This window comes from Periophthalmus magnuspinnatus, chromosome 8 (assembly GCF_009829125.3).
Source record: "Periophthalmus magnuspinnatus isolate fPerMag1 chromosome 8, fPerMag1.2.pri, whole genome shotgun sequence".
Taxonomy (NCBI): Eukaryota; Metazoa; Chordata; class Actinopteri; order Gobiiformes; family Gobiidae; genus Periophthalmus; species Periophthalmus magnuspinnatus.
The window spans coordinates 26,748,768-26,771,856 of NC_047133.1; the positions used below are offsets into that span (position 1 = coordinate 26,748,768).

The window sequence follows — 23,089 nt, forward strand, 5'->3', positions numbered from 1 at the left end:
TGAGCCTGAACAAAGGCCAGGTGAAGAGAAGGGGAGAGGTTTTAAACCTGACATCCACTGGTAAAAAAAATCATATAGGCCTAACTAAACAGACAGATGCTAGAGTTAATGCTCCACTTTGTTTACCTTTTATTAAGTATTTTATTGTTTCTCTATTTTATATGCACAATGCATTTTCCAGGCTTCCCTGAATGTATTAGCTTAACATGTAACCTATTTCAGCTGTAGCCTACTGTAAAATTCAATCTGTTGTATGGATGAGATTTTCCTGATGGGTTGTCACCTCTTGTGCATTTTAGGCAAAGCACATGGCTTTCATGTGGCACCCTGCAGCGACAGGATTAGAAGGAGGTCACTCAAAGGCATACACACGTGTACATAGGAAATACATAGCTGCTTTACTCTTTTATAGAGATATGCATATGCTTTCTCCGAGTTAATTTACATACAGTCAAGTTCAAAGGGGGTCGAGTTGGGCTCTGCTTTTTCAGTTATTAGCTGCGCACTGATCTGGTGAGGAGAGGATTTATAGACTTCATAAAGGGATGGTTATTACAGATGGACTTGTCTGTTCTTTGAGTTTAGCAGTGGGGGTTCCTCAGGGCTTTGATGTGATCATGCGGCTAAATATATTTCAAGCGGTAGAGGGAGCTGTTTTCCACCTCTGCCGAAGTCAGTCTACCTACAGGCCTATAATCACTTACCCACTTTCTTCGTTTAGATTTTTTTGAGTGCATCTTTGAACTCCAACCAGAGCATCAGAACATAAGGCATCTTAAATAAATAATCTACACAATGAATAAATCGGACCAAAATTCACATTCATCCTTCCTTTGAAAGGTGGCGGTGCGTAAAAGTGTCCACCAGGTGGTAGGCTGCTCTTGACCAGTGCATCACTGTGAAGTCAATCACTGCATTATAACACTAAAAGAATTAGGCATTCTGAAAGAATGACAAAAGGTCATTAAATATGTGTAATCGTTTTATTAGGCGGGCAGTCAATAAATGAGTAATAAATCACTTGCTGTACATTGTTTTGACACTTAAGCGATGAACGCATTAACACTGATGCGAGACTCAGGGAGCACTACAGTGTCTGGCCACTAGGTGTCAGCACAGTCAAATGAAAAGAATTGGCCCAGGCTTTAACGTTTTAGTAGCTTACATTTTGTTTATCTGTCTTTTGGATGTAGCATTAATATGAGATAAGTTGCACAATCCACACTTTGTTACTTCCTGAGTCTATGTCAGTGGAATAGGTGCATGACTGAAACAGGAGGCACTGCCAGTAGCTCGTACTCTGCTGTTTGAGGAGGGAAACCCGCGTCTTTTGACATACTGCAACGCCATGACGCAACTGACACTGGGCTGCTGCAATACAATCAAATATGAATCAGCTTGTGCGAGTGTAAACAGCCTTTAGACCGTGAAGGAGGGGGTGTGGCACCCAGCAGCCCCATTCACAGAGCACTGGTCCACGGCCGCTTCAGTGCAGCAGGGCTCGGTTACAGTTAGCCCACGTCCGGAGCCTCCTCTCGCCTCCGCGGTGCGCGCGGGACTGCGGACAGGAGCCGCTCTTCTCTCGCTGGCCCACGGTGACACTGATCAGGACTCAGATTTAAGGATGCTGCTCCACCGCCTGCTCACAGAGATGCGATAAAGAGCCGAAGGTAAGACAAAGGTAGATTATGTGTGCCTTACGCAGAATCAAGGCCATGTTATGAATGCATGTTGCCTTTTAAGATGTGAACAAAACAAAGGATTTGATGCTGTTACAAGCATCAGTGTGGGATGTGCAAAATCTACAGCCTGTGAATTAAAGCGTCTCTGTGTGCGTACTCTCCGTCCAAACACACATTTAGTGCATCTCTTTGATTGGACCAAATGTACTAATGTCACATCCAGTATATGAAATGCTGCCCTGTAGTGTTCAGGTTTGTATAGATCCCTCCCTCCTCCAGTGTCTAAGATCATGAGACATTGATCAACTGGACACTGCCTGTCTAAGTCCTCTAATAAGTCTCTCTTTTATTCCTTGGATCAGAGTCCAGTTTGTTTCCCCTATTATATAATTTGTACCTTTCTAATGGCTGTCCTCATCTGAACCCGTTTTGAAGGGGTTGGTTTATTCACGTGGAACTGCTTAGTGCTTTCCTTAAGAGAAGATTCTCCTTTGGACTAAAAGTGCATTTTGGTTTGGAGAGATGAGTCATCCTTGTGTCTTGTCTCTAACACATTTATTCCCCACTATGTTTTATTCCCAGGCATGTCAGCTGCACCATGATCCATGGCTGTGCAGGGCCTGTGTCTGAGCCGGCCGTGCTGCAGGAGAAGATTGAATGTCTCTAAAATATTGAGGTAGGCCAGCCCACCCGTCTCTACTTCTCTGAGGTTGGTGCAAGAATTTTAAGTAAATTTACCAATATTCAAAAGTTAATTTCCTGTGGCTGCTTTATACATGTCTTTGTTTTGTGCACACTGAAGAGAATACAGTCTAATTAGACAAATTGCTGCTGGGGTGAAAGCAAACAGTGGCAGCTGGACTGTCTGACAAAGCAATTGTGTGTTGATAATAAGGGGCTGGACGGCTCTTTATCACAAGAGGCTGCTGAGACAGTGAACCACAGAAAACTAGGCACAAACAGAGAGAGCTGTACACTGGTTGACTTCATTTTTGTGAACTGCAAGTAGAATGTTTTTAGATTAGGTTAAAGTTCATCCCAAATTGAAATACGTTTATGGCTTCTGGTCAGCAGTAGCTGGTGATATGACAGTGGCGAGATACAACAGTTGAACAATTAAGCATGATTGTATTGTTTTGGTCATCATCATTTATACTTCACGTTGATTTGTGCAATAGTCCTTTTTTCTACTGATAATAATCTAAAATGATCTGATATAATTACATATAGCATACTTTACTGGTTTAAATTGATTCAGATTTGTCTCTGGTGTTATATGTTGTGAATGGTCACATATGTTATCATGAGACTGTACATGTCTCTACACAGGGATTACAGAATAGTCCTGTTGTTTTTGTCTTTAGAGCATGCAAAGGTCACACATGCTAACGGACAAACCATGGCTTGGTCATTCATTCAGTTGTTTTTTTTTTCCTTTCAAATCGCAACACAGCAGAAAGAATGTTACAGGGTGGTGCTTTCCTCTTTGTATGGTTATGTCACAAAACAGGAAGTGAATGTTAAAGAGCAGAGAGGAAGTCCTGACGCGATGTCAGAAACAGATTGGACCAGGTCAGAACAGTGGCAGCTGCTCCCTTCATGGTGTCCTGTGAAGTTATTAGTGTTTCAATATGTTTTATTATGTGATTGTAGAAAAACTTATACTTAGATAAACTTTGATCCTTAAGTTAACAGTGCCATTCGTTGCAGTGATGTGTTATATTCCACCCAGAAGCAGTTAGAATTAAGCAACGTTTTGTTCTGTTGGAAGAAATTTTGTCTATGAAAGAATTGGAATGAGAAGATAGTGGAAAAACAATACACTTAATAATGTAGATGCTGTAATGCTGGCTCCTGTTAGCTGCTGTTGGCTGCTCAGTACTCAGATACATAGACATGTTTGTTTGCTTCTACATCACTCTGTTCATCTTGTAATTGGGAGGATTATGACTAATACTAAAGCCTAGAGCTGTTTGTGTGTCTGGCAGCTTTAACACAGATTATAGATGTTTGATATGTGAGGAGTCTCTCATATTTGCTTTTGTGCTTTCTTCTTTTTGATCTACACTCATATCAATATAGGCAAGTGACAGACTTGTAATGATGAGAAGGAGAGCTTTATATTTTGTGAGGAAACACTGACTGAGGTCATCAACGAATATATGTTATTATTGCATTATGCAGATAATGTGGCTTCATTGCCTTATTTGTAACCAAGAGGAGCCGGTGTTTTCCTACATTTTTTAGAGCTTTTTGTTGCCAACTAAGATGGAAATTTTTTCCAAATATAATTGTTTATATTCAGAAATCCACATTTAAATTTATACTCATGATCCTATATTGGGGCTTGTGATTGGGATCACTATTTTTATATTCAATGCAGTTCTCAGCTTAAAGACATACACTTTTTCCCACCCACTTCTCCTGTTGGTCAGCCTCTGTTGGCTCTGAGTGGGTGTGAACTTTCAGAAGAAGCAGATTACTTCATTTACCTCTTAAAGGCATTAGGAAAATAAGTGTACATGAATTGTAATAAAATAGAAATAATTATCTAGCTTCAAGAAAATCATGATATCCATTTGTAATATCTCCCATCCCAGCCTGTATTGCACACCCTGTGAGATATGATTGTGTGTTAACACCTGCAAAAAGCTTTAGGATGCCATTTCCTCATAGAAAAAGCATACCCCACTTTATTACAATAACAAAGGAATAATAATAAATGTATACACACCAAACTGCTCAAGGTTGAGCTGCCACTCAAAAGGATAAGCTTACGAAGTGCAGAACAAGATGAAAGCTTTACTGTTGTCATGGTAACCAGCATCATCTGACAACTTTTGATTCAGTATCAGACAGAAGAGATGAGAAGAACTGGTGATATTAGTTATACCTGAATTAATTCACCATTTTCGTTTGTTTCATTAGATTGATGCATGAATCTGCTGAGATATACACTACTGCATTTTTAATAGTGACTTGCTTGAGTCTTTTTAATTGCAAACTACTAAACTTACTACAGCCAATCCTCTGACAGAAAAAGCCTGTGTTTGGAGCAGAGTTCATATTTTGTAGGAGGAAAATGAGTATTTTTGTGTTAAATGACACTGATTAAAGTCCATATTGGTTATGTTCATACATTTAATATCAAAAGACATCTTTATGATAAGAACTGACCATTGGTTGCTCTAATCTGAAAAACAAACAAACAAAAAAAACAAACAAAACCAACAACAACAAAACTCATTCTATACACATTTAATTGTATGTCAGTTAATGCTGATATATATGAGCAGACAGTGTGAAAGGAGTAGCCATGCCTAAACAATGCCCTTTTCCTGTATTGGCCACGCTTGTTTAATCTCCTCTCTCCAGCTAAGTGTGTTCAGAATGCTGATATGAGACCAACACCTTAAAGAGTTATTTTTGGACGTCCTTTGTGTGACTTCCTCTCTGTTGGGTCATAGCTGCTTGAACAATAATTATCGAAGGACACCATCTGACCTACAAACAAGGCTTATTTATTATTTATTTATTTATATACTGTCTATAGAGTGAGCTTTTGTATTTGCAGGTATACAATATGTAACTTTCACAACATAGCTTGGAGTGAGGATTGTCAGGGTGTCCTCTGCTCCTGCTGATGCATTTGATTTAGTGACACAATGTTATATAAAGGCATGGATTTCTCTTTAGTTGGAAATTCAAATAGACCTAACCAATTAACAGCCACAAGATCAGCATTGCCTGAAAATAATGGTCATATCATCTTGAGAACGCCCAGATCTCAGAGGCTAAGAAGGGACCCAACCCTTCTTGTTAGTACTTGAACAACAGACCACTGGGAATATGAGGCGACATTGTGGCTGGTTTTACAGGTTAGTTTAACAGGTTACAGTATTTATGAAAATTATAAATATAATGAAATGTTTTGTTATCATGTCAATATAATTATAATTGCTATTATTACTTTTTAGGGGTTGGGGATATGAAAAAATCATATTAATTGTTCAATTCAATTTATATTGCTTTTATGAATTAATTCTTCTGACAATTCACACTTCACTGTGAAATCTGCCTGAGTGAGCTCAAGAGTGGATCAGGAAAAGTAGGAAAATAGAGCTACATTCAACACAAATCAGAATATAAAGTTTCATTCCCAGCTTTCCACACAAGGATTCTGTAGATGACAAGCATCGCTAAGCTCATATTAGTCTGAGGGAGTGACATTGTGAGGCTATGGGCCCATCCATCACTGAGGCTACAGCCTGTCAGAAACACATCCACACATATGGAGTGTGCCTCTGCATCTGTCCATCAGCTGAGCCCCCTGCAGCAGTCAAATGTGAAGCTACACAAAAACATGATATGAACATGTCAATATAACCTACATGGACCAACATACCATATATACACTGTACTATTATACATCATACTAGTATTATACTGTAATAACAGTATAATCTTTATAATCTTATAATCTATATAATCTTTAAAACCTAGTTTTCAAAGTGCATATGACACGTTTACATGTTTTTTCCAGATTATTACTTTGTTAAGTTTTACAGTAGTAAAGTTTTTCAGCGGTAATGTGGCAGTTTGTGGAGAAATTTTGGAGAAAAAACTGAAAAATACAAAGCATAGACCAAATGCAGGGAAGGTGTTGTTTTAAATTTGTGTTATAAGTTAAATAATAACTATTGTGTAAATTAGACAAATTTCAATTCTTTATAGCACAGCTGCGTCATAACGATCATGGCATTACCTCTACTTATGTCAAATGGGCTGCCCATGTCCAACAAGTGAGTAAAGTTTAAGTAAAATGATTCAACTTCACCAAAATTGTCTAAATCCTGTTAAATCATAAATATAATTAAGGTAACTCCCTTTTATTAAACTTCCTGTCTAACCTGTTGTATGCATTTAAAGGTCAATTTTCCTGTCCCACCCTAACCATTGTCAGGAGCAGTGGGCGACCGCAGTGCAACACCTCCATAGGGACCAGAGTTCTTGGTGTGGATCCATTCTGATCATTTGTCATTTGTTTTTCTTGCTCTGATGCTGAAGTCTTCTCTCTATGCTCTACTCCTCTGCTGTCTCCCTGACACTGGGCTGAGCTGATTAGAGGCACTGCTCACTCTGATTAATTGGAAGTGTTGTCTCTGTGCCAGTCTGCTGTCTGTCCTCCTCTACAGAAACACACCACAGTCTGTCAGCAGCGAACACAGAACATGAACCCAATTTAGACATGCAGATTTGTAAAGTATCTTTACATGCACTACCTATTTTCTTTTTGAATCAGTCTATAGCCTAGCACTGGCACAAATTGGTCTTGAGATTAGGGTTGCGCAATATTAAAAACTTAGCAATCACAATCTTTTTTCTTATTTTAATCAATCACAATATTTTTTATTTTATTTTATTAAAAAGAAATACACATGGCCTTCAATATAAATTCCTTTAACATGAACAACTTTGACTCATTGCTATTTGATAAAAAATGAGTCAAATTTCCAAAGTCTGAATTCTGCTCCAAAACACATATTTATACTGACCAACGACTGACTGTGGATCCCTTCATTAAAATGATCACAAACATAATACTTCCAATTAGAAATTACTGAATGTCCATCTCTATAAAAATATGATTAATTTCACTGCCTTTGAGATCTTTTATGTTGGTTAACATGCACTGAGTTGGTCAGTTTATCAATTAGTTATTCCTTCTCTACCTACTAGTAGCCTTAGACAGGGAACATTATTCACTGATTTATTGTTTATTTATTGTTAAATCCATAATGTTAAGAGGTAGAAGCTGGCTACATAATGAAGCGGTGAAACTAGATTCATACATACTGTTCCATTTGGTTTGAATTGAACCCATGAATACAAAACATATACTGCCACAGTCCATTATTCATATTGCATGGTTTACTATTTGTATTCTTACAGCATGTATTAGTGCTCAGCTAATTGGCTCCACTTCAAACACTACAAGCTCTCATCTCATTGTGGTTCATCTTGTACTCATCTTTTTTTTCTCAACTTCTCGCTTATATTGAATTTGCCGTTCTCCTAGTGTGGCCATGACAAACTTACACACACCACATAGCCAGAATGATACTAGCACTTTAAATGGCCTGGCTGGGAAAGTCAAATGCTGTTAGTCGATCTCCTAATGTCTGGTCAGAGTGCCAGCCTAGTGCCCCTAAGGCATTTCTGAGGCACGCAATCACCAAAAATAAGTGCTGTACATGCCTGCATCCTCCATTACAGGCCAGTTGTAGGCAGTGGGTTTGTGTGCATGTCTTTTTGATAGGGGTAAGTGAGTATGATGCGCTTTATGTGATGTGGAAGAATAAACAGGGACAATAACCCAACACAAGGCTATGGTCGAGGGAAGTTGATGATGAATGGGCTTCGTTCCACTTTAGACATAAAATAGAATAGAGGCCTTTGTCTGTGCAGGTAATGGGGCACAGCTACTTCCACTGTAGTTATGCAAATATCACAATGTTGCAAAGCTTTTCTGTAGGAAAAATAACAGAAAATTCATTAGCAGGAAGGTCACATGGGATATTATAATAGCTTTTACTCATGGCATCCCTATAAATAGAATTGTGAAGTTCTCATTTTCTGTATTTGAAACATTTGTAAAGATCTAGGTCAGTTGCTTAATTTTGTATTTTGTGTAGTTCAGCTCAAAGACCATTAGACATGAATGTGGGTATTACAGTACAGCCTGGGCATTTCAATCCCCAAGCGCTGGTCTTTTTTACAGTGGTATAATTTATGTGTAGAGGTCTATATTACACAGAGATAGATATTTATGCTATAACGGACAGATAAAGCTTTGAAATGGTATTCCTTTTCCTTTTGACTAGTCTCAGCATCTATATTGCTTCTCAATTCCTTCCTCAGCTTTGTGGTGCCCCCTGTGGCGAGTGGACTGAAACGCAGTTAAAATGTTGACAGAGCTCCCCAGAAGGATCCTTGCTCAGAAGAAACCCATTAATCATGTTGCCAGAGTGAGAGCAAGTGAGTGATTGGGCTAATGTTAAAGCAGGGAGAGGCCAGGGCCTACAGCCACTCGGTCTGTCACATACAGATCTGCATAATGAGACTAATGGATTGAGGAGAACAGTCGCACCTGTCCAGTCTGCTTTTGTTTTTTTCCCCACATTACTGTCTAATGGTCTTTGAGCTGAATTACACACAATTTGTGCTTAAATCGAAGTGAACATACATCATTATCTTTACTATGTTTTACAGTATCTTATTTATATATAATGCAACTATAGTCTATCCATGGGTTTCAGAATGATACTAAATCTGTACCGTAGCGATCAACAATTTAAAAAGAAATATTATATGTTTTAAAAGGGAACTCAAAATATTGCATATAACAAAGGTGATTGATCAACCTTAGTATTAACATAACAAGTAGAGTTACACATAATATTTGGGTTCTAACTCAAATATTATTTTGGGTAGATCCAGTTTAATCTCTGAAGTATCTTTTAGACTGGTTAGTGGAGGTTTACGTTAGGATTAGTCAAGATTTGGATATCATTTATACTTATTTATAGATAAGTTGGAATTTAGTCAATTGAAGACAAAAATGATCTTGTATATTTATATTTATTATTATTATTTATATATATATTTACTTAATAGTAACAGTCTGTTTTCCCTTGTTTGTTTGCAGTAAGCTGTGAGCCCTGTGCAGGCTGGTGATGAGCGCTCAGGGCAGCAGCAGTAAGGGGAGTGGCCAACATGTGGACACTCCGCCCTCGCGTCACAACCCTGGTCCCAAACTGCAGGTCCAACGCTCTCACTCCCGGGACACCATCACTATCCACTTCTCTGCGCTGGGGAAGGAGGAGGATGAGGAAGAGCTTTACCTTCCAAAAACATCAGGGCACGAGACCAGGGAGGAGCTATTGTATGAACCATTAGCAGAAGAAGCATCGTCATCATCTTCAGCAGCCATGACGATTACTTCACCTCATCAAAACCCTGTAGTCACTAACACCAGCTCGTCTTGGCCTTCTGAAAGACCCCTGGCCGGCCCATCCACCAGCTCTTACACATCTTCTCCGTGTAAATCTACTCCACTGTCCTCTTCTAAACCTTTCTTGAGCTTGGTCCGGTCTTTGTCCAATGACGTAGAGTCTCGAGAACCACCATCTGTGCCCACGACAGTCGCGCCAACCCACGTCCGCCATCGCCACTTAATGAAGTCCTTTGTCAAATCTCTGAGCACTGAAGCTTCAAAGGATCCAGAAAGCACACATCCTTACCAACATGCCCTGCCTTCACGACCACCACCCCGCAACATGCAGCTTTTCAAACAGTTCTCCCAGCCACGCCTGTCCACCTCACCGGTCGTTGTTACCCAAGCGGGGGGCGACTCCAAAACAGCACCCTCCTCTCCCATCAGGTCACCGGACGGCAGGTCATTTTTCAAGGTGCAAGAGGTGGAAGCCAAAATCGAAGACACCAAACGGAGGCTATCAGAGGTGATGTCGGACCCCATGCAGCTTTTCAGTAAGATCATAGGGGATGAGAGTGGCGGGATGGGTGGGGGTTATGGGGGATCCGGGGGTCATCGGGGTAAATCCCTTTCGTCCAGCGCGTCTGAACTCAGCGGGGTGGGAGCGGTGAACGGTCACTCGGATGCAAACAGCAGCTACAGTATCAAAGAAGAGAGCGCCGAAGCTGAAGAGGAGGATGAAGAAGAAACCCCCATTGGAAAACCACCCGATTCCGTATTTTTTTCATTCCCGTCGTTACCCACAATTCCGTTGTCCAAATCACCCTCTCTGACTCTTGGCCGCTGCTCAATGTCAGCGCTAGTGGCTCGACAGGAAGATGAAGATTTTTGTGAGCTGTACAGTGAGGACTTTGACATTTGTACAGATACAGAAACGCCTGATGGGAGTCAACCCATTTGCAGGCACCCCCAAACTGTTAGTACAGGACTTTCTGAATGGGACTTAGACGAAGATGATACGTACGAAGTAGAAGCTATTCCAGTCACGGCTCTCATTTTGTTAACGCAATTAGTATACTGGTATTTGATCCTGCCTTTGCCTCCATACATGTACTCAGTGATACATGGGGTGATGGCAGGGTTTATGCTGGCCCTGCTGGTGTTGTGGCTGTCCGCTCCTCGGATCTCCTCCTCTGGGATGAGGAGATGCAGAAGGAGGGTAGATAACTGGAATGTGGCTCAACTGGACATAAAGGAACCTGGAATATTCAAGGTGAGAGCAGTTTTGGTTTCAAATGCTGTGTATATGTAATTACCATTACTATGAAACAAAACCATGGGAAATCCAGTTGCCAGCCCCTTTTATGTTTTCCCATGGAAATTCAAGGCATTTCTTTGGTTAACCAACTATGAGGTAACTAATGTCAAAAACACCAATTTATCCATTCAGAAAAATACACTAGAAATGTGGAAATACACCAAAGTCAGTAATTAAAGATAATTATACTTCTGGAACCAAAAGTATAATTATCTTCTAGATAATTACGGGTCTTCTTCAAACACTAGAGGCACAATATACAACTATATGTTAACATCAATGATTTGTCCTTTGATCCCCCCATTCAAATTTCAGATACAGCAACCAAGGCCAAAGCATACTGCCAGGGAAAAATAGCTCGTCCTCTGGCCTTCAGGCTATTCAAGGGCACATATAAAATGGAAAAAATATGAAGCGGTTTGAATCCCACTCTCGGCATAAACATTGATGGTAGAGCAGTCAGTAGAGTATGGACTTGTGGGGACAGAAGCAACACACTGAACAGACAGAAGCAACACACTGAACAGAATTATGCAGCTGTTAAATACAAAAAACATTGAAGATGTCAACATGCTGAGTGTTTATCAACAATAGGTTTTTTCTCTTTATTGACACTTCATGACTTCATGACTTCAGAGGAGGAGGACACAGCTGTTGGGTCTGGTCTCTATAGCCCCATATTAAAACATTTTCATTTAACCCTTCACCTCTTGGAACATATTCACACCTCCCCCTCTTTCCCAGGGCTGGATGAATGAGATTGCTAACTATGATCCTGAGATGTACCACGCCACCCTCACCCACTCTGTGTATGTGCGTCTGGAGGGCTCCGTGCTGCGCCTGTCCAAACCCAACCGCAACATTTCCCGACGCGCCACCCACAACGAGCCCAAACCGGACGTCACCTATATTAGCCAGAAGATCTATGACCTCACCAACAGCAAGGTCATTTTTTATTTGGCATTTTAATGCTTTGCTGTTTGCACTTCTGGACATGGCCTAGTATGTAATAGTTTAGTTGAGCGTTGACTGTGACATCAAGCACACGTCTCTTCATGTTTGTCTTTACCTTGACAGTATGTTTGCTAAAAGGTCAGTGAGAAAATGACTCATTTTGAGAGTGACAGTGGCGTGTGTGTAAACAGCATTAATATATCTGCTGGTCATATGTCACTATGCTGAATCCAGGCTAAAGTAAAGTAAAGGCAAAGTATTTTAAAAATCATTTTGACTATATTTTATAGCAATTGTATGTAAAAGAGCAGTTGTAGTTATTGTTGAATTTGTAAATTGTGTTTATTGAATGGCATGCAATCTGGTGTAATTTAATTGTAATTAAAGAGCACTATGTATTAGTGCTACTGGGATACTCCACAGTAGAGCATTAAACTTATCATTATTGCATTCTTAGTATGGGCTTGAGTGTCTAAAGATATCACCTGTAACATAGCCTGGTGCCACTTTGTGACATGCAGAGAAACAGATTTACACCCCAGGGAAAGTAATAACATGCAAGCAGGTGGTGAACCCCCACCAGAAAAGTTACACAGCACTGAATCATCATAATAGATCTGTTTAATATTTTTTCATTATGAAATGTAAATGAATGTATAAAAACAATACCTCTCCTGTGGTTTATGAGAGCTACAACTAATCATTTGTCTAAAGTCAAACAAAAAGCTGATTCTGTGAACTGGACAAAAAGTTATTTGAGTGAAGACATTTTTGTCCAGTTCACAGAATAGTAAAAGCCTGGTCGACACAAGTCATACACAATTTGTTATAGACATTTTTTCTATGGTTAGAGTCTTCATCTGATGAATGTTGATCTATATTTTACAGATCTACCTAATGCCCCAGAGCTTAGCAAGGAAGAGAGTATGGAATAAAAAATATCCCATTTGCATTGAGCTGGCCAAACAAGACGATTTCCTGTCCAAAGCTCAGGGGGAGAAGGTGGAGCCTGTGGAGGACAGGACCACAGGCCTCAGTGAGAAGGTAGAGAAGGTGGACAAATGTGAGAAACCCGAAGCAGAGGAGCTCAAACGACCAGCTTCAGGAGGAGGGGATCTAACCATCTACCTGTTTGGGAGGACCGGGCGGGAAAAGGAGGAATGGTTTCGGAGATTTCTGTTGGCGTCACGGTTGAAGTTGGAACCTCGTCTGCCTGCAATTAGTAAGAGTGGTGAGACATTTTACACTCCACACTTATGTTTTCATGTATTTACTAATGTTCAACACTTGGAAATCACTGAAATACAGAAACATTACAGTGTCAGTCCTTTTCAAACTCGGGTTCTGTAACAAATGGCATGTAGGCAGATTGGTCCTCTTTTTTCTTGGTTTTGTCTTTTTTTGTTTGAACTGATCTGGTGCTGCCTTTGGTTTGTGTCTTATCAAGATTTTTTTTTATCTATTTAACTGACCATTTTAGGTCACTTCACACTTCAGGGGTGGTTTAAACTAATCTTCTAGTTGAAAGATAAATGCTTATAGTCTGCACTTCCAATTTTCAATAGTGTTTTTTTTAATCCATCATTTTCTGTACATCATTCAGTCTAGTGCATACATAACTTCTTTTTATTCTTGCTAGTTTGTTCCTAAACCCCAACTTAGGCAGGGGGCAGTCCCTAGAGTGAATGAAAAGAGGGGTGTGTGAATGGGTCAGCAGGATTACATGCACAGAGAAGCAGCACTGGTCCTACTGGATATTAGTCGATGAGAATAAGGCCTATTGAAAAGGAAAGACTGGTATACACTTAGATCTTAGAGGATGGATGAGATTACTCAAGAGTGTATTTATAACAGATAGAGCATAAGCAGTTTTGCAGATGCAGTTGTTAATATGAGAATGGTAATAATAATGCTAATATTAGAGTCACTGAAAGGTTATGGGTTTATAAGGCTCAGTTTTATGAGAAACATTAAAGATGCTAACCTTGTGGCTGTGCATTATAATTTTTTTCTTTATGTATGTAAGTCCATGCATTTTGTTCCGCTTTATCCGGGGCCGAGTCCCAGAGGCAGCAGTCTGAGCAGGGAGGCCCAGATTTCCCTCTCCACACACATTAATCCAGCTCTTCCAGGGGTATCCTGAGGCGTTCCCAGGCCAGCCGAGAGACTGAGATCCTCCAGCTTGTCCTGGGTCTTCCCTGGGGCCTCCTTCAGGTGGAAAGTGCCTGGAACATCTCTCCAGGAAGGCGTCCAGGAGGCGCTGAGAACAGATGCCCAAGCCACATCAGCTGGCTGGAAGGAGCAGTGGCTCTACTTCAGGCTCCTCTCATGTGAGCAAGCTCCTCATCCTATTTCTAAGGGAGCTCCCAGCGACCCTGTGGAGGAATCTCATTTCGACCACTTGTATCTACAATCTTTACCCAAAGCTCATGACCGCCATCCACCTGGAGAGGGCAAGCCACTTTTTTCCGGTTAAAATCCATGGCCTGGGATTTAGAGGAGCTGATTTTCATCCCACCCGCTTCACACTTGGCTGCAAACTGCCCCAGTGCCTGCTGCAGGTCCTGGTTCGATGAAGTCATCAGGACAACATCATCTGCAAACACCAGATGACAGTGAAAAAACAATGAACAGAACTAGTGACTTACTGCTGACAATGCAAACACAGACCCTTCTCCGGTCATACATGGACCGGAGTAAAGCACCCCGGATTCCATACTCCTGAAGCACCCCCACAATAGAACTGCTTCCTCCTCGGAAGTGGTGGGATTGAGGACATCCTCAAAGTATTCCTCCCACTGTCCGACAACGTCCCCAGACGAGGTCAGCAGCTCTCAACCCACACTGTAAACAGTGTTGGTGAAGCACTGCACTCCCCTCCTGAAGCATCAGATGGTTTGCCAGAATTTCTTTGAGGCTGACCGATAGTCCTCCTCCATGGCCTCTCCGAACTCCTCCCAGCCCCAAATGTTTCCCTCTCTAACTGCATGAAATGCAGCTTGCTTGGCCTGTCAGTACCTGTCAGCTGCCTCAGGAGTCCTACAAGCCAACAAGGCTCAATAGGACTTCTTCTTCAGCGTGACAGCATCCCTTAATTCCAGCATCCACCTCCAGGTTTGGGGATTGCTGCCATGACAGATACCTTACGACCACATCTACAAGCAGCCGCATTGACAATGGAGGTGGAGAACATGGTCCACTCAGACTCAGTGTCCCCAGCCTCCCCCCAGGATCTGTGAGAAGCTCTCCTGAAGGTGTGACTTGAAGGCCCACTAACAGATGTTTCTAACAGACCCTCACACACACACACACACACAGACCCTCACATTATGGGTCTGCCAGGTTTGTCCTGCTTCCTCCTCTGCCAGCATATCCAACTCACAACCAGATAGTGATTGTTTAACAGATCTCTTCACTGGAGTGTCCAAGACATGCAGCTGCAGGTTGATCATCAACCTCTGGCCTAGAGTGTCCTGGTGCCATGTGCACTGATGGACACCTTGCGCTCGAACATGGTGTTTTGTCCAATAGCAAAACAGCACTCAGATCAGAGAGGCCTTTCTTCCCAATCAGCCCTCTCCAGGTGTCACTGGCGTTGCCCATGTGGGTGTTGAAGTTTCCCAGTAGAACAATGGAGTGATTGGTGCACGGACTAGTCCCCTCCTAGGGACTCCAAGAAGTCTGTGCAATGCTGTTGGTGAGAAACCTGTCCCTGACCCAAAGGCACAGGGACGTGACCCTCTTGTTCACTGGGGTGAACTGGGCTGATCCGTGGGGCTGTAAGCAGGCCTACACCAAGTCACCACCTCTTCCCGTGGGCAACATCAGAGAAGTAGAGGAGCCAACCCCTCTCGACTTGGGTACCAGAGCCCAAGCCCCCCCCCCCCCCCCCCCCCCCCCCATCAGAGAGGTCCATGGTCGTCAATACACCTGTCCCCGACCACTTCCCAGTCCTCTTTCCACTTAACCCTGCGGGTGGAGAGCCCACAGGAGAGCAGACCCACGTGGGCAAAGACCTGACTACCAGGCACTTGCATTCAAGCCCCAACTACAGGCCTGGCTCCAGGATGGGGCCCCGACTGTACCTTACCAAGCGACGTCATAATCATTGTTATAACTCTATTCATTGGGGTATTGTGAATTGCTCTTAGTGTACAAGTCACCTTGGACCTGTGCGCCATGGGACACCCTACCAGGTGCATAATGCCCCAGGCAACATAGCTCCTAGGATCATTCAGGTATGCAATCTCTCCCACCACAATAAGGTGGCAGTTCAAGTAAGTTCAAGTGGCAGTATGTAAGTAGGCCTATGTATGTGTGTAGAGGATTAGGTAATGAACATTATCCCTAAAACAATATTTTTTCAGTTACTTTTCAGTATGCTAAAATGTGGCAATAAATTCCTTGGTTGACATTCAAGGATTTATTATTATTATTATTATTATTATTATTATTATTATTATTATTATTATTATTATTATACTGTGTCTTTTCTTTTAATTTTTAATCAGCTCCTCTTAGAAAAAAACTAAAAAAAATACTCAATATTCTAATTATGGATATTATCTTGTAGACAAACATTGCCAGTTTCTTATATTTGACTGAAATGTCACTGTTTATGCCACATTTGAATCTCTTCTTCTATGCCTTAAATTTTGTATATTTTTGAAAGAACATATGCTCTTTTGTAATGCCATCCCTCATAGCCTTCCTGCCAGCCCACAGCCGAAGCAGCAGTCCCCAGACGTCCGTGTGCCTGGAGGCGGAGAGTCGCAGCAGCAGTCGGGGCAGTCTGGAAGAGGTGTCCCAGGTCCAGGGGAGAAGCAAAGACCCTCCCCCTACCACCACTCTGCCCTGTCCCATCACCGGGGCCAAACAGAAGATGCTCCTGGACTATAATGTCTACATGGCCAAATATGTGACTGCACAAGCTCCGCCCAGAAGTCCCACTGGTAAAGACAGCTCTGGCAACAGCCCTGAGAGCAGCCCCAAAGCAACCCAAAAGGCAAGACATAAAACATAATGGTTGTGCATGCTGACAATGTGGACATTTTATGCTAAGGATAATCTTTGAGTATAGCTGTTTAATTTAAAATAAAATATTTTAAAAACAACACTAACAACACTGCATGCTTTTTTAACCAATTATTTAAATACTGAGTGATTCACAGTCACGAGTTGTATTTGTCAGTCCCTCAAAGTTACTGTATAATTATAACAAAAAAGATAAAACTCATGGTAAAGTATTTATACAACCTTCAGTGTGATGTATTTGATATTTACATGTATATTGATGTATTTGGAATAAAGTTAAGAAAAATCTATTGCACTAATTTCCCATCTGTCGCATCAGCCCCAGAAGTGACAGTAAAATAGTGTCAATGAGATGTTTGGCTTAAATTAAATCTTTTATGTTTATTTCCCATTAGGAACAGAGAAGTTCAGAAGGCCCTGCAGAACCTGAGGCCTGGGTTAACGCTTTTCTGGGGAGGATCTTCTGGGACTTTCTTGGTGAGAAGTATTGGGCCGATGTCGTCTCCAAAAAGATCCAGATGAAGCTCAGTAAGATCCGAGTGAGTAAAGGTACAAGTTAACACTCAGTTCAGAAACATTTTGGTTTGTATTGATGAGTTTCTTCTTGTTTCAGCTGCCCTATGTTATGAATGAGCTGACTCTGACTGAACTAGACATGGGCTGTTCCATCCCAAAGATCCTCCACGCCTCCAAACCCTCTGTGGACCACCAAGGTACTTTACCCATTTCATATGTTCTCAAATGTAGCTTCTTTGTTTTAAACTTTTACATTTACTTTGCCCGTAAGATATTTTTCAGTGATTAATTCCTCGAGTCTACTCCCCCGACATACCATGCTCTAAATGAATTACAGTAATTATGAACAAGTAATCAATACAATGAGGATAAATATGGATGATTCCTTCTTTATACTATAACTGCATTTGCAATTGGAAATTTGTACCACTGGATATGTGTCATATGTAGCCATTTATTTAAAGTCTATATTTTTTATGAATAATTTTTCAGTCATTTACACAGGAGTGGCATCGTTGTTGTCTTATTTCTGTTTCCCCTGGCAGCCACTGTTCACAGCAGAGAGTGTGATGTTATTACTGCCTTGTGTCTGTGAAAGTACACACCCACACATTTACTCATGCCGCTGTGTCAGTGGATCCAAGCACATAATTAGTATCTTAGGAAAGGCTTTTGTCAAGCATTGAAGAACATGGCCATAGATAGTAAAAGTGTAGCAGTGACATCATATACTGAAGATAATATTAGATCATCTCACTGTATACATTATATATGGCACCTAAACAAACTATTTTATACTATTTATGGCAATAAAGCTCTGAATGGTTACTTCACATCTTAGAGAATTTAGCCTAATGTATGTAGATAACCAATAGCTATTGTATAGTATTAAATACTAAAGGTAGCATTCATTCAAAATTTTCGGACACTATAGAGTGATAATGTAGCTACTGTGCATCTGGCCACAAACATACATTTTTGGCATTTGATCCTGGGCTCTGTGAGGCTAAAAGGTTACATACTACATTGTGGATTTTGTCAGAGTGGATTGGAAGTGCATGTTGTTAACTGACCCTTTCTGTGTGCATTGAACACTGTTACTCTATCATTATATACATTATTAGACCATATGAATGAGCTTTTATGAACACCATGAATTCAGGAGGCAAACAAGTTGTCAGTGGAATATATATTATTTTAATACTTCATTAAACTAATCCTGTCTGTATTTTGTTATTAGGTCTATGGTTTGATTTGGAGATCACTTACGCAGGGTCCTTCCTTATGACGTTGGAAACTAAGATGAACCTAGCTCGTCTGGGAAAGGAGGGGGAGGGGCTTGGAGAGCAAGGCAAAGAATGGTGAGACAGATTTTTGTTTTGGGAAAAAAAAGAAAATGAAATCCATTTGTCAATTTTAAAGTGTGTTTTCACCTTTATAATTGTTGAGTTAGCCATATTGGTATACGTGTTATTTATGCATCCTATTTTGCTGGTTCTTCCACCCTTTTCTTCTTCGACCAATCCTCTCTCTAAATGCATACTCCCGTGGATTTACACATTCAATGGTGAGTTTGGGAAAAGATGCCAATATTTGCCCAATTGCCTGGATTGTTTATCATAAATATTATGAAAAATCTTTTTTTTTTTCTTTTTTTTTATGAAATAAACATTAAGGAATGCAACGGTTACAAAAGACTGATGCGTGTACTTGCCACTGAGCGTAAAATATATATGTGTGCTTGACAGGTCCAGGCCTAGAACCTACTGTTTAGCTGACAGTGACGAGGAATCCTCAAGTGCTGGCTCATCAGACGAAGAAGAGCCGCCCGAGCTGCTCAGTGACAAAACCATTTTACCTGGAGGCGAGGGGTGAGTTCAGCACAATTTAAAACCTAATACGAAATGAAGAAAACCTGTGTGATGGGGCATGCTGTTCTGACCACTAAATTTATGCTACCTAGTTATGTGCAAATGTCTGGCGCATTTTGTTGATGTAACGCCATCACACAGCATCTTTGTGTGGGTGCTGAGAGGCAGGAGATGCTAGTATGAATTAATTATGAACCTGACTCACTTCTTGCCTCCCCTCCTTCTCCTTTTTTTCTTGTAGATACGTGGGAGGGCACCGGCCGAGTAAGATCATGCGCTTTGTGGACAAAATTGCCAAGTCAAAATACTTTCAGAAAGCTACAGAAACAGAATTCATCAAGAAGAAGATGGAGGAGGTGTCCAATACGCCTCTGCTGCTCACTGTGGAGGTTCAGGAGTGCAAGGGGACCTTGGCTGTCAACATCCCGCCCCCTCCCACGGACAGAATATGGTACGTTTATTTCTAAGGAACCAATGTTTGAATAATTGAATGCAGGTCACTAGTGGATGCAGTTTGTCAGTGCTCCCTCTGGTGGTCAAATATATGAAAATACTGTAGTTGGACATGCATTTCTAACCCTATTGTATATACTGTAAATTTTGTCTTTTGGCATTTTACACCCTGTGGTAAAACAGTTGGAAAGGAACTATATACTTATGGGCACTGTCCATATTCAAATAAATTTATAAATGAACAAAATAAATGCAAATGGTTTATGCATACCCAAATAAGCTTTTAAACAACACCTGCCACAACAACCAGGCAGTTTTGGTATTATTTAACCCTTTATGAAAATGTTCTGCATCCATAAAAGTTACAAGGCACCATAACATTACAAGCAGATAACAAACAATTGTTTCAAACATTTTAAGAAGCATTTTCTTTTGGGTCAGGTATGGTTTCCGGACTCCACCTCACCTGGAACTTAAAGCACGGCCTAAACTGGGTGAAAGAGAGGTTACCTTGGGACATGTAACTGACTGGATTGAGAAAAAACTAAATCAGGAGTTTCAGGTAATTTCTTATTTTTTGGGAAATAATTATATATACTTTATCCTCCAACACACATAAACATTGAAATTGAAATATCAAAGTATCCTACCACACACCTTTATTTCTGTTTGACCTAATATGATGGACAGTAAAGATTCAGTTTTACACTGGAGGGAGGAATAGCAATTATATAATAACTAACAGATAGCTTGCTTTATTAGTGTTATTTATTGTTTTGCTACTTTCTACTACTACTTTCAGTTGACTTTGATATGTTCTTTTTATGCTGCAGAAAATCTTTGTGATGCCAAACATGGACGATGTGTGGCTCCCATTAATGCACTCTGCGATGGACACGCGCTCAAATGTCAACCTGGTGACTGTGACAAATGAGGCCTTGAAGGACCCAGAACTGTCTGAATCTGAGGTCTCTGAGTTAGAAACGTAAACAGGAGGACATGTAAACCAACATCATGGCAATATGACTGAATATAAAAGACGTACCGGGCCCATCAGCAACTGTAGGTACAGCTGAGATCATCCCAATGGTCTCTTACTGTTTGTTTGTTGTTTTTTTTTCTTCATTTTTGTCCAATTGCCAGTGGCTGCCTTTAAAGCTCTTAAACTGAAAGTATGATTTAGTGGTTTGGAAAAAAAAAAAAAAAGAATCCAAAACTAAGACTCAGATATCACTTAATAGGATTGCCAAATAGCCATCACATTTAACCAACATGCGACCATTTTCTTATTTGACAATTTGGAGGTCACTTTTTATTTGTTTAATAAAGTTCTTTATGTTACTGTCTGCATTTTATAGTAATTTTGCTCTGAGGTTGTGAATAATCATTTAACAGGGATCTCAACACTTCTTACAGGTGTCATGTATGCAAAAAAATATTGACACTGTGTCCATCTTAAAGGCTCTAACTGCTATAAGATAGGCAATACATTCAGGCTGTGCTTAGAGTAGATTCAAGGTTGTACAAAAACTGGTTTTAAGGGTTATATAAATGTCTCTACCAACACAGTAGCTTAATAATGCCTATAGATGAATGTAAAAAAGGAAGAGTTACTTGTTAACTATGAGCTTTCAAGAATTTGTGCTTTTTGACCTTTTATTTGGAGTTGAAAATAAGTAATAACTGTTTTTTATTGCCAAAGCATTTTTGTGTTTTGTGTGTACAGTATGTGGTGGCAAACAAGCAATCAACTGAAGTGGAGAACTACAAATGGACTTGAATGGCCAATAGTTGAAGCACTGTTTCTTTGTAACAGATGTAATGTACAGGTGTTTGATCACATCAGGAGACTTACATGGATGTTTTCATCTAACTGGATATCAGCCATATTATTTATTATTGTAAGCAATCATCCAGCTAATGAATGCTGTTAGTATTTATTGTGTTCTTTCTGTATTGTATGTGTGTACTGTCGCCTACAAAGTTTACTAGAACAGCCTATTCCAGTCTGCCAAGACATCCAGCCGCTTTTAAAGGTGAATCTATGTTTTGTTTTAATATGTATTGTGAAATGAGGCAGAAAGTGCCTTTAAATAATCAACATTCCCTCATAGTGAGCCATCACATTTTGAGAATGAAGTGGATGCGTTTTGTGCCATTACTTTTATTTTTTACAAGTCCCATTGTTTTTCCATTTTTGGTGTTTTTGCACAGTGCTTAAAATAGTAACATTACTGTTGTGTTCAGTGATGTCACAAAATGTTACAGTTGATCATTGTGGATCAATAAAAACTTTTGCTTGAAAATTCTGTGGCCTAGTTTCCAGTAAATGACATGCAAGTATGTTCTGAAAATTACATAGTGATCTAGTTATGGCCAATTAGACTGGAACAGAGTGTTCATAACATCACACACAATGACAGATTCACAATTTAACACACACGCTTTATACAGGTAACTTATTTATTTAGATTTACACTGAGGTCACAAAACAGAATACCTGCAAAGAAAAAAACATGTCAGTATTATTTGCACATAATCAAAATATTGAATATTATTGTGTAGTTCAGATTTGGTCTGTCTTCAGTCTAGCATCAAATATCTAACGCATCATTGATGATCACACAAACCCATTTTTGCACATTTTTTATGCTTACCGTACTGGTGGTCTTTATGTGGTGAAGCCAGGCCTGCATACATAAATAGATCAGTTACCTTCTTTCATCTCAAGGCAGGTCTATGTAAGCCTAATTAGTTCTTAAGTCAGATTTTATAGACGACTTCATTTCAGCATCAGCAGTCTAACGCACTTGAATCATCACTCAGTAAGAAACTTGGCTACATGCTCAACCAGATCTGTGAATCTCACCTTCGCATATTAGATCCAGTAATCCACATACACGATGAAGTAAATTCTTACAGCTTCAATTCATTACTGCCATTTTCACTGAAAAACAGCAAAAACAAGTCTAGCTGTGTATACGCTTAATACATTTACATTTAAATGTCAAGTACATTTTTACCTGAAAACGTTGGAGCACATGGCACAATCTTTGGCTGCACATGAGGTTACTAGGCCTAAGGCTGGCAGCCAACGAAAATAATGTAAAGGAAACAAAATCTGCAAATTCTGATCAAGAAACATAAATGCAAATACAACATGCAACTAAAAATAAGCACATACAATTAAACACATACAACTAAAAATAAGACACACGCAACCAAGACATGAAACTATCTCTCGGGCTACTAGAAGCATCGCGCA

The 23,089-nt window shown here is 40.3% G+C and overlaps 1 protein-coding gene and 1 long non-coding RNA gene across 3 annotated transcripts; one reads left to right on the forward strand and one right to left on the reverse strand.

Moving 5' to 3' along the window:
• Positions 1-1,321: 1,321 nt before the first annotated feature.
• On the forward strand, positions 1,322-22,130 carry tex2 (testis expressed 2). Of its 2 annotated transcripts, none has more exons than XM_055223555.1 (13): positions 1,322-1,670; positions 2,265-2,391; positions 9,391-10,951; positions 11,741-11,941; positions 12,839-13,181; positions 16,657-16,955; positions 17,380-17,523; positions 17,598-17,697; positions 18,741-18,861; positions 19,249-19,371; positions 19,613-19,822; positions 20,266-20,386; positions 20,658-22,130. In XM_055223555.1, the coding sequence occupies exons 3-13, from the start codon at positions 9,419-9,421 to the stop codon at positions 20,811-20,813; spliced, it is 3,351 nt and encodes a 1,116-aa protein (XP_055079530.1). In that variant the 5' UTR covers positions 1,322-1,670; positions 2,265-2,391; positions 9,391-9,418; the 3' UTR covers positions 20,814-22,130. The 2 variants fall into 2 exon arrangements, with proteins under 2 accessions (XP_055079530.1, XP_033826651.1); XM_033970760.2 differs by having other exon boundaries at positions 2,265-2,358.
• Positions 22,131-22,276: 146 nt separating this feature from the next.
• Positions 22,277-23,087, reverse strand: LOC117375437 (uncharacterized). Its single transcript, XR_004541693.1, has 4 exons — positions 22,848-23,087; positions 22,694-22,771; positions 22,482-22,514; positions 22,277-22,324 (listed from the first exon to the last, which is right to left on the reverse strand). It is a non-coding gene; the product is annotated as an uncharacterized LOC117375437 (long non-coding RNA).
• Between the last annotated feature and the right edge of the window lie 2 nt (positions 23,088-23,089).